The sequence below is a fragment of the Tursiops truncatus genome, chromosome 1 (genome assembly GCF_011762595.2).
Source record: "Tursiops truncatus isolate mTurTru1 chromosome 1, mTurTru1.mat.Y, whole genome shotgun sequence".
NCBI classification, from domain to species: domain Eukaryota; kingdom Metazoa; phylum Chordata; class Mammalia; order Artiodactyla; family Delphinidae; genus Tursiops; species Tursiops truncatus.
This window is the reverse complement of record NC_047034.1, coordinates 81,096,074-81,108,055: the sequence shown is the minus strand read 5'-3', so window position 1 is coordinate 81,108,055 and position 11,982 is coordinate 81,096,074. Positions and strand designations below refer to the sequence as shown.

The following is an 11,982-nucleotide window of genomic DNA, read 5'->3' as shown; positions in this document are numbered from 1 at the left end:
TTGAAAAAAAATTTGTTTTGGATTTCCCTGGTGGCGCAGCAGTTAAGAATCTGCAGCGGTTAAGAACCCGCCTGGCAATGCAGGGGACATGGGTTCAATCCCTGGTCCGGGAAGATCCCACATGCCAGCAACTAAGGCCGTGTGCCACAACTACTGAGCCTGCACTCTAGAGCCTGAGAGCCACAACTACTGAGCCTGCACACCACAACTAATGAAGCCCGTGTGCCTAGAGCCAGTGCTCCGCCAAAGAAGCCACTGCAATGAGAAGCCAGCGCACCTGCGCGCATCAGTGAAGACCCCCCCAACAAAAATAAAATAAAATAATAAAAAATAAAATTTTTTTATTGTGTTAAAATATATATAACATAGAATCTACCATTTTGACTGTTTTTAAAGTGTACAGTTCAATGGCGTTAAGTACATTCACATTATTGTCCCACCAGGTATGAATTTTTAAGAGTCTCTTGCAGAAGGGTTCATACCTGGCTAAATTTAGGCACTTTTGTTAGTGGAAATAAGAAACACTTGTTAGTGGAAATAATGATTATCAGAGTAAAAGCAATGTTCCTCTCCCCAATTGGGGCAGTTTCCCATTAACATCTGTGATTTGTTTTGCATATATTAATGAAAGGCTGTGGTATTGGGGGGCGGGGGCACCAGTTCTGCTCCCTGTATGTTTGAATTATCCTTGTGAAGTTTTAAACAATGAACACTAATTTTTTCCCCCAATACTGGGCCTTTTGTATTCAAATCAAAAGCACAAAGCCCCATTATGGGGGGAGAAAAGAATCTTTATTGGCAAACAGTTGTGTCCACTTAAAGCAATAAATAAAAAGTCTAAAGAGTACATTCCATATGAAGTACTGTAGCTATTAATACACGGGTTCCCAGGGTCTGCCCCCCTCCCCCCATGGGTCTATTTGTGGGGAGTGTTAATCAGTGCCATAGGCACCCCTGAGAAGGAAGGAGGTGGGTGAGGAGAGGCGAGGCAGGCCCACCCAGCCTCAGGGCAGTGAGCAGAGCCTGTGAGATCTGGGTTCTGGTGTTGACACTTCGATGTGAATCCCAGGGCAAGGCACCACACAATAAGGCCTCTGCTCTTTGGAGGCAAGAATCCGCAGCCTTTGAAGTCCTTTCCTCTCAGGACTTCCCTGGTGGCACAGGGGTTAAGACTCCGCACTCCCGATGCAGGGGACCCAGGTTCAGTCCCTGGTGAGGGAACTAGATCCCACATGCATGCCTCAACTAAGAAGCCTGCCTGCTGCAACTAAGACCTGGTGCAACCAAATAAATAACTAAAGTAAATAAAGAAATATTTAAAAACAAAGAAAGTCCTTACATCTCTTTCAGTCATATCTGAATAATATTTAGCCAGGTCCAAGCGGCTGGTTGGTGGGGTGCTTAGTTCAGGACAAGTGGGTGAAGGTGCGGGGAGTTAGCTGAGGGAATTGGAGCCCCGCGTGGGTGACTCCAGAGTGGTGGAACGCGGGGTGGCTCGGAATGGAGCTCAAGCGATGGGATTTCCAGATGAGTCTTTCTAAGGCCAACTTTTAAAGGTCGGAGGAAAGTTTGCCGCGGGGCGGGGGCCCCGAGGGGGGAGCTGGGTGGGCTTCGACGTCTCCTCCCCTTTAAGCGGGTGGCCCCGGCCCTGCCTCTGTTACCTGGAGCGGGGAGGGGCTTGGGAAAGTTTGTGTTTGTTGCTGGCAAAGCGCCGGATGGGAGGCGCGGGCGGGCGAGCGCTGCGGTTCCTCCCTCCTGCTTTCGGGAAGCGGTCGGGGCTACACGCTCGGCTCGGCGGGGCGGCCCTGGCGCCCGGCTCCCGGTGCCCGGCCGGCTGGAGGAGGAGGGCGGAGGCGGGCGGGCGGGAGCGGAGCGAGGGGCGCACGTCGGCCCCAGCGCTGGGATTTCTCGGCTCGCGAGGAGAGCGGAGCAGGCGCGCGGCCCAGGCGGAGGAGCGCTGACTCTGGAGCAGCCGGAGCTGGAGGAGGAGGAGGAGGAGAGGCGGCGGGAAAGGAGGAGGAGGGGGAGAGTCGCTCCCGCCCGGCGAGCATGGGGCGCCTGGCGCCGAGGCCTCTGCTGCTGGCGCTCCTGTCGCTGGGTGAGTGCGCGCGGGGCCCGGCGGGGCGCGGGGGGCTCGGCCAGGCGCGGGGGGACCTGTGGGGCGCGGCTGCCGCGCGCGGCCTGGGGCGCCGACGGTGCCGGGGCCACTCCCGGGAGAGCGGGCCGGGATCCGCGGGCGGCGGGGCCCGGCGGGGAGCGGGCGCGAATCGCGCGGGGTGCGAGTCGCCGTGCTCCAGGCCGAGCCTCGCCCGCACATGTGCGGGGGGGAGTGGCCCCAGGCCGGCTTCCCCGGGCCCTCCCTACCTGTTAGCCGCCCGCGGCCGGCTCACCTTGAACTCCCGGCCCGGAAGGTGCCTGCGGTCCCGGCCCGCGTCCCCGGCTCGGGAGCGGAAATCCGCGGCTTTGATCTGCCCCGCCATGGCCGAGACCGGCCGAACCGCACTCCACACACACTCCCCCGCGCCGGGCTGCCTTTCCAGGGAAGCGAGAGGATCCGCCAACTTCCTTCTGCGAAGGTCACCGGGTGGCCCCGAGCGCTACAGTAAAAATCGGTGCGCGGGTCCCTCTGTCATGTTAGTTGTGGTTAGCTCTTCTGCCTCAGTCTTCTCCTTCAGCTCCTCTGAAGCTGCCTCGCTGCATATTTGCACACAAAGACCTGGGAACCTTGGCTTCTTCAACTTTTCCTACCTGTTACTTTTCCTCCCTTACTGTCCCCTGTTTTCCACCCTCTCTCAACCTTGGTGCCTCTAGATTATTTGGCCTAGCGCCCTCCCCCAACCCAAGGAATCTTTGGTGTGATTTTTTTTTTCCCCTCTCCATCTTCCGTTCACCCATACACACAGACACCATCTTCACATCGTGTAATATGGTTATATTAATATAACCAAGTAGTTATCAGCCACAGAAATAATCTGCTGATTAAGTGCCCACCATGGATCAGGAAGGCTGACTCTTAAAAGCTTTGCTCTTCCTGAAGCCCTTTGGTCAGTGTCAACCAGAACAGAAGGAATTCTGTGACCTGACCAGGGGTTCTCTTCCACACCGCTAGAGAAGGCAGAGCTGAATCTTTTATAAAGCACATGGTGTGTGGTGTCTGTCCCAGCTGCACCCAGGGTAAATGACTACTCTGCACTTACGGTCAGAGGGTCCCAGTGGAGACCTTCCACAGCCACTCCCGTCCAGCTGGCACCAGGCTCCACACTGTCCCAACTCCCATGACTCCTGCTGCTGGTGGGGGGGGGGGGGCAGGCTTTCTAGCTGCTACTGTGTTTTTTTCCTTCATGTCTGAGGGGTTTTCTGGAACTCCGTCCCTAAAAGAGCTCACCCAGACACATTGCTTTAGCTGCAGCCAGGTGCAGAAAGCTTCCAGGTCTTTCACCTAATTTTGTAGCATCTCTTCTGTGGTCCTAGTGCTTTTATTCTCTTCCTTTCACTCTGGGGCCCTTGTAAGTTTTCCGTTTGTTGCACACTGCTGGTGGTAGTCCACACCCATTACATAATTGGCTGATGTGTCTGGGTCAAGCAGGGCCACGGCTACTAGTTGCACAGATCGTGCACTGAGTGCACAACTCTAGGAGCTGCTGTTCGCTTCGTCCTCTGTGTGAATGGCCCTCCCCAAAGTTGTGCAATTCACAGCCCCTGTACTAGTTAAGAGGGCGAGGCCAGGTAGAAATTTAAAAGAATGTCCGTGAGTAACTATGGTGAGGGAGAAAAAGGGAGAGGGGGCAAAGAGAGACCAGCAAAAGCAAAAATAGAAGTGGGGAAAGTACAGCTTGGGGAAGTCTCGGAGGTATTCCAGTACATCCTGCCCTGGCTGGACATCTCATGTCAACTACACACAGGCAGTGTGTGTGGTGTCACCAGCCAATGCCTTGTCCCCTAACAGTCCCTGAACTTCATGTTCACCTGATAGCTTGCTGTACCGAATCTCACTTGGTGTGGCTTCCGTGTGACCTCCGGGAGGCCCTCCCTGTGGTACCACTACTCTAGCACTGTACTGATTCCTGAAACCCAATGTGTTGATATGCTAGATCATCTTTGCTCTTGTATTGCAACCTGGGCATAATCTTGCTGTCACTCTCTTTGACCTCTATGTTCACACTGTCGCCCAACTCTGTTCCTTTTCCCATAGTGCAGACTCGAGCGTCTTCCCTGTCCTTCCTGTATCTAAAGTTACTGTCCTAGCTCGAGTTCTGACAGCTCCCCACACAGATCTGACATCTGTACCTGTTTGACTTTTTCCTCCAGCCTCCCTTCTAAGTTCATCGTTTTCCGGAAGGATCGTTTCTGGAGGTCCCACCTTAGCTCATGAGTCCCTTATGATTTCCTTCTGAGGATGTTCTGCCCCTTGTATTCTCTCCCCTCTAGTCTTCTGTCTGATTCAGATGCTTCATTCTAAGGAACCTGTTTGCTATCCTTTACATAGAATGTATGTGAATCTTCTGGCCTTTCCATTTCCCATGACCTGGGAATGCCTCTCCCGCTTCTCTCCTCTTACCTGTGTATTTCCTTTTCCCCCTAAAACTACTTCCTCCATAAAGCTTCCCTAAATGAGTGTACCTATCACAGTCACAACAGAACCCACTCAGCTTCATAAAGCAGGTTTTCACTTCCATTGCCCATGTCTGACTCGTCTCATCCATCCATTTAATACAGCATTTCTTGAATGCCCAGTGTGTCCGTAAGAGTGTCCCAGACAAATGATCAAGACCCAGTGTCTCACTGAGTGGTCAGTGGGGGTGGGCAGACAGTTAATAGAGCAGCCAACTACAAGCCGGAATGAAATACCTGACATACAACCAAGTGCTGGTAGGAAGCAAGGAACAGCATGGTTAATTTTGACTTGGGGTCAGGGTTGACTTTGCTGAAGAGATGACATTTGAGCTGAGCCTTGAGGATAATTAGTATTTTGAAAGAAAGGATGGAAGAGCCTTCCAGGCTCTGGGGAAAGGCATCCAGTGTGGATGAAAGTGCCTGGTTCATTCAAAAAGGGCATGTAAGTTCCATGTAAGTGAAGGTGGGAGGAGGGATACTAGGAGGGCAAACTGGAAAAGTGGGTCTGGGATGGATTCTGAAGGCTATTCTTGCAGTGCTGAAGTCTTCACTATGTGGGTGGGCTTGTTGGCCTGTGGGTACTGCCACACAGCCTGTGCTTCTCCCATCAGAGCACTTCTTTATCTCTCTGTATATGATTATCTGTTCCTGGTCTAAATCCTCACCCTGATTATATCCCATGGGGCAGGGACCAGGTTGGTATTGTTCACTATAGTATTCCTCTTACTAATCGAGTGTCTGGCACAGAGTAGGTGTTTCATAAATATTGGCTGACTGAATGAATGCGCGTGTATATCATTTTTCTGTGGGTCATGGGTTGCCATTGAAAATTTGCAGGGTGAGATTGATACAACGTGGTGATGTGTTTGAGGAGGCCAGTCCTAGCGTGGAGCATGAATTAGAGAGGAAGGTATGAAGATTGTGGAGGGGGATGAAGGTTCTCTCTCTTTTTTTAAAAAAAAATTTATTTATTTATTTGGCTGTGCCGGGCCTTAGTTGCGGCATGTGGGATCTTTGTTGCAGCATGCAGGATCTTTAGTTGCGGCATGTGGGATCTAGTTCCCTGACCAGGGATCGAACCCGGGCCCCCTGCATTGGGAGCGTGGAGTCTTAACCACTGGACCACCAGGGAAGTCACTAAGATACTCTCTTAATGTGTGTCTTTTAAAAAAAATACTTGGAAATCCATTGAAGTAGTTTTTAAAGAACAAAAACATTACATCTATGTTTTAAAATCCAAATAACATAGAAGGGTAATGTATTATTGTATTGGGTAGGCTAAATTGCTCTAACAAATGGAATCAAAGAACAGTGGTTCAAACAATGGAAGTGTCTTTCCTAACTCTTCTTGGGGATGTTTCGGATGAAATGGTTCGGTCTGATCACTGTTGCACACAGGCATTCTGGCTCCCAGGCTGATGGGCAGTTCTGCTGTCTTCAGCCCCTAGTTTCTTTTTTTTTTCCCCTTAAATTTATGTATGTATGTATGTATGTATGTATGTATGTATGGCTGTGTTGGGTCTTCGTTTCTGTGCGAGGGCTTTCTCCAGTTGTGGCTTACGGGCCCAGTTGCTCCGTGGCATGTGGGATCTTCCCAGACCAGGGCTCGAACCCGTGTCCCCTGCATTGGCAGGCAGATTCTCAACCACCGCGCCACCAGGGAAGCCCCAGCCCCTAGTTTCTAAGATCACTTGGGTTGTCACCATCGCCCTTCCAGCCCTGTAAAGGGGAAAGAGCATGTAGTCTTCCTGGGCTAAGCCCGGCAGTGGCCCCCATCACTTCTGCACACATTCCATGGCAGAGGATTTAGTCCAGGCCACACTAACTGCAAGGGAAGCCGGGAAATGCAGAGGAATGTGGGAGCCGTGTGCTGGCTACTGTAGAAGAAGAGAAGAACAGATCTGGGGGACAGCTTGCAGTCTCGGTGTCACTTATAAAGGATATAAGGTAAAAGGATGAATGTGCCCACCCTCCCACTGCCCAGGCACAGCCACTCATAGATAAGGTACATGTGTCCGTATACTGAATATTTTGTTTGGTCTTTTCTCATAGCTTCTACACAGGGCTCTGCACCTAACAGGCACAGAGTAATAACAGCTGCTATTTATAGTGTGCATACCCAGCGTCAGGCTCTTACGGACATTTTCTTATTGAATTCTCACGGCAACATTTTGAGAAAGGTACTGCTATTTTCTCCATATTACAGATGAGGAAACCGACACCCAGAAAAGTTAAATAACTTGTCCAGAATCATACAGCTACTCCATGGCTGAGCCAGAATTTGATCACGGGACCCAAATTTGGTCTCAACTAAGGAAAGATTGACCGATGTTCGCCATCGTCTTATTTTGTGTATCACTCAAGATGAGTGTAGACGAAAAAGTATAATACTGGTTTGAAAGCAAAAGTGCGGTTAAAAAGAGGAAGGGATGAGTGCAGCCCAGGCACGATTCCGGAAGGGAGGGGCAGTGCCAGGATGCACCTCATAGATGTGACAGCTCTGCAACCCCTAAGGCGTCACCACCCCTGCTCTGAGGAAAGGGACCAAATTGCAGCTTCCTCCAGAAAGCGCTGGAGGAGAAAGGCTGGCAGGAGGAACCCCAGTCAATCCATCCAGCGCAACCGTCTTTGAAGTGCTGTGGACTTCAGAGAGTGCTCGGCTCTCATTTTAGCCTTGTTAACAGAATTCCTGTATCTGCCAAGCTGATTAATGCCTGCCCCGGCTGTAATTATTCTTATTAGCCTGCTGAATAGGAACTCTAGTTGTCAGTGATCATTCCTTACAAGGTAGTCGTGCTAGTCGGCATTTGTATGTCTATTTTGTTTCTGTGCCGAGCCGCTGAGCTGATTTCTACCCCACAGGTTGAACGTACATTTCCATACTAGTGCAGTGTCTGGCCGTTAAATAAGGTGTGTGCTTGTCTGTCAGCGTGTCTGCGTCTCACTTTATCGAATGAAGTTGGGGGGAGCTGTCAGGGCAGTTCATAGCTATTCTGTTTAATTGCCTTGGTTTCTTAAAGGCAGGGTAGCAAGGCCCTTTGACCCTTCGCTTTGGGAAAATAACTTGAACCGGCAAAAATTCTCTGTAGTTTATCTTCTGGAAAAGGCAAAGCACTGCTGTTGGCACAGTCAGTGCTTTTGAGATCTTGGAATATTTTCCTCCACACCAACTGTAGTCTTTGCGAAGCAACAGAATTAGACCCAGTAGTTAACACTGTCGTGGACCAGCAATGCTATTTCCAGGAGACTAGAGATGCTGGCGCTGTGGGCACATTTGTGTTCTTCAAAGGCTGATTTCTCCACAACACTCCCTATGTGTTTGTGCAGGATTAGGCAGTCACCAAGCAGCCCGATTCAAGTTTAAGTGTGATGTTTGGGGACCTTAATTGCATCCTGCTTTGCACCTTTATAAGTGCCGAATGTGAAAGCATTTGCATCCCTCAGGGTATTTCAGGGGAATGGGGAAACAGTGTTTGGCCACTGTCGCACTGTCTAGGATAAATTTGGCTTAGAACCGTGGAGAACAGAATTGAGCGTAAGGGGTCAAGGCACATTTCAGGATGGGTGCTACCTTGGAATGCTACTGAAATAGAGGCAGTAATGCAGACAGATGGGTCACTTCTCAGACCTTAAAAGTGACATCAAGCCAAGAACATACTAATAATCTTGTTACTTCCTTGTTCTTACTTAGGGCTGGACTGGGCTAGAACCTCCCAGCTTGTGAGCCATGGTAAGGGACCCACATGGGGTTCAGGTGGGTTGTAGGTGTGTCAGAGTTAATTACTGGGTCTCATTCTGTTGCTTCACAAAGACTACAGTTGGTGTGGAGGAAAATATTCCAAGATCTCAAAAGCACTGACTGGGACAACTGACACCCTCAGACCCTGGAGCCCACAGGTCAGAGCAGCCTTGAAACCTGAAGCCCTGTCTACCCTGAGAGCCATACAGCTAGTCCCATTTCCTATGTGTGCTGTAATTGGCTGGAAATTGACAGTTCTGTCTCTTACTTGGGGAACCGCAGCCCCTGAACCCCAGCCTGGCCTTAGGATGGGCAGTTTGAAGATGGAAGATGAGAAGCTCAGTGACATGGCGAGTAGCTCATCTATTTATTCAGCAGATATTGAGAGAGTGCCTGCAGCTCTAGGCCAAGCATTGTTCTGAGTCCTGGGGATTCTGCAGCGAACAGAGCCAACTCAGATCTGCCCTCCACCGGTGGGACAGGATGCACTAGATGTGTGGTGGATGGTATCCCCGGAAGGTGCAGCACCACCCGGATGATGGAGGCGAGGGTCAAGAGCGAGTTCATGGGAATGCCTGTAGTTGGGGGACAGGAAATGGGAGAGTTCTAGAAGGAGTAGTCACAGGGATGGCAGAAGAACCAGGAGATCACTCTATCAGAAGCCAAACAGAGATGGATGTAGGTAGATTTGTTAAAGAGGGAATAGTCAAATGCTGCACGAAAACCAGAGAGAGAAAGGGAAGCCTTGGATTTGGAGGCTGTGGAGAGGATGGAAGGGAGAGGTGGAGGGGGATAGGGCAGGAGCCGTGTGCTGTAGGACACGTGGTTTCTGCAGTGCTGTCCGCGTTTTTAGCCCTGCGAGTGGCCACAGAATCCCCGGACATATCAGCTGGAGGTCATCTATATGTTCCCTTTCATTCTCTGTATACATTTTTGAAAGTTTCCCCCATGTTCCTCTGGGTGTCCTCGTCCATGTTGATTGGTGGAATTAACCTTCTCTCTAACAGCTGCATTGAGGCCTTCAGCTGTCAGTTGGAATCTCCAGCACGGGGACTCCGGGGCAGTTTTATCACCCATCTTTCTCCCATCTTCATCAGCTAAGATTTCAGTAGTTTATATTACAAATAAACCATGACCTGTGTGTTTCTAAACTGTTTCTGCTCTTCAAAATCACATATGGAGAGAAAAAATAGGGCTCAGGCTTTGGAATCAGCCCTCCATTTGAGTCCTACCCTTCAGCACTGTGAAACTGGACAGGTTTCTTAACCTCCTGGAATCTTATTTTCTGCACACGTAAAAAGGGACTGTTACTTCTCTTGCAGGTTTGTCATGAAGATTAAAAATAATGTGTCTAGGAAAATGCGCACATTAAACTTCACGTATGTAAATCCCTCGAACTTTCCTACTCAGAGTGGGGTCTGGGGACTAACATCGTCGGCAGCACCTGGGAAAAATCTCAGGGCCCAGTCCAGTCTGCTGAATCAGAGTCTGTGGTTTAACCATATCCCCAGGGGATTCGAGTGCTAAATTTTGAGAAACGCTTGTCTGGTAGAGTGCTTCACACATGGGTTATGTGGTGGCCTGGGCTTCCTTGGTGAATTTTGAGGCAAAGGCCATGTTCAGAGCGTCAGAACTAGAGGAGAGTGGGACGGGCTGGGCTCTGTGGGAATGTGGTAGGCGGTCAGTTAGCCATGAAGGGTGGGGCTAGCTTAGGTCTGTAGTGGAGGTACTCAGCCTGGTTTCATGACTTTCTTCCACCAGGTTCAGCATCCGGGGAACAAGGCAGGGACATGGTGTGATCTTGCCGTGAGAGGAGGGGTGCGGGAATCTGTAGAAAGCTCTGACAGCATCATGGAGACAGTTGGCCAAGGAGTCCAGGTGGGACAGGCAGCTGAGAGGCTGGAAAGCCTGGTGAGTTGCAGAAGGTTTGAGGGCCTGGAGGACAGGATGAGGGTAAAAAAGCAGATTCAGAGGCACAAGGGAGTGGGTGGGCCAGAAAGGTAGGAGGTGAGGGTCAAAAGAGGTAACTTCTGAGTCCAGGGTCTTGGAAGTGCCTATCCGAGGGGTAGTAGGCTGGGTGAGTAGTAGCCAAAGATTTCACCTCTCATGTCATTTTGGCCAATTTAACATCTGACTGGGTCTGGCCGAAGGGATTAGGAGACTAAGCAGTGACGTTTTAGAAGCATTAGTCCCAGGTGTTGTAGGGAAAAGGTCTTAACCTGTGACTAGGATGAATGGGAGTTGGGAGCAGGTAGGCCGGGGAGGAGCCAACATGAGGATTATTTCCTCCTTAAGAAATTCCTTCCTGGGACTTTCTGGTGGCGCAGTGGTTAAGAACCCGCCTGCCAATGCAGGGGACACGGATTTGATCCCTGGTCTGGGAAGATCCCACATGCCGGAGAGCAACTAAGCCCGTGCACCACAACTACTGAGCCTGAGCTCTAGAGCCTGCGAGCCACAACTACTCAGCCCGTGTGCCACAACTGCTGAAGCCCTCGCACCTAGAGCCTGTGCTTCGCAACAAGAGAAGCCACGGCAATGAGAAGCCCGGGCACCGCAATGAAGGGTAGACCCCACTTGCTGCAGCTAGAGAAAGCCTGCACACAGCAATGAAGACCCAACGACGAAGACCCAACGCAGCCAAAAATAAATAAATTAATAAATTAAAAAAAAATTCCTTCCTATCTTTTATATAACACTTATTTGGTGCCAGGCCCTGCATTTTCTATATATTAACTCATTTAGTAGGCTTCATAACCCCATGAGGTAGGTACTGTTAGGACCTCCATTTGATAGAAGAGAAAACTGAGTCATAGAGAGGTGAAGTAACTTGTTCAAAGTCACACAAGTGGTCCAGCTGCTTGGGTTCAAGCCCAGATGGCCTGGTTGCAGAGTCTGGGCTCATAACCGCAATACACTAGACTGCTCTCTGTCTTAGTACAGATATTCAAATACATGTTGGAAAACATAGAAAGGGATTGATACAGTCAGTTAAGATGTGATAACATTTGTGTCCTTGTCTTTTAAAACAGGAGGCTGGGATTCTGACCCTTGATCTTCCACTCACTAGTTTTGTGACCTTGAACAAGTTGCTGAATAGCTCTTAGCCTCTGTAAGGTAAGGGGCTGGGCTAGCTGATCCCAAGGCCCCCTTCCATCTCCAGAATTCTTTGAGTTCATGCTGATCCCTGCTGTGGTCCAGATGGGCCGCTTGGTCCAGCCCTGGCTCCTCGCCCATCTTGCCCAGCACTCCTGTGTGCAGCCTGCGCCTTCTGTCTCATCTGCCTGGCACCTCTCTGCAACGGGGCTTTGGTGCCTCTGAGGGCTCTGGGAGCTGTTTGCTGTTCTGTCACTGCAGCAGCAACTGCTTCCTCCTCCTAGCCCATCCCGTGTGGTGAAACTGGCGTCTTTCCTCACAGTACTCTAGGTTACCGAGGTATCCCCACCACTAACTGCATTTTTTGATGGACCTCTGGGAAAAAAATCACAAAAACAGTAAAACCAATAAAGCGTTTCTAGATGGCAGACTGTTCCTTATTACTGATTTTTTTTTTTTTTAAGTAAGTTTCGTTGAGGATATCAGCCACAAGTAAGTTGCGGTTGAGTAATCCAGTTTCAGCCCTCAGCAAT

The 11,982-nt window shown here is 50.3% G+C and overlaps 1 protein-coding gene across 1 annotated transcript in view; it reads left to right on the top strand.

The window, feature by feature from the left end:
- Nucleotides 1-1,765: 1,765 nt before the first annotated feature.
- Nucleotides 1,766-11,982, top strand: part of PTGFRN (prostaglandin F2 receptor inhibitor) — an 86,111-nt gene continuing 75,894 nt past the window's right edge. Inside the window, exon 1 of the mRNA XM_019919686.3 lies at nucleotides 1,766-2,098. Within this exon, the coding sequence (XP_019775245.2) occupies nucleotides 2,050-2,098 (49 nt within the window). The 5' untranslated portion in view covers nucleotides 1,766-2,049. The remainder of the gene's footprint in view (nucleotides 2,099-11,982) is intronic.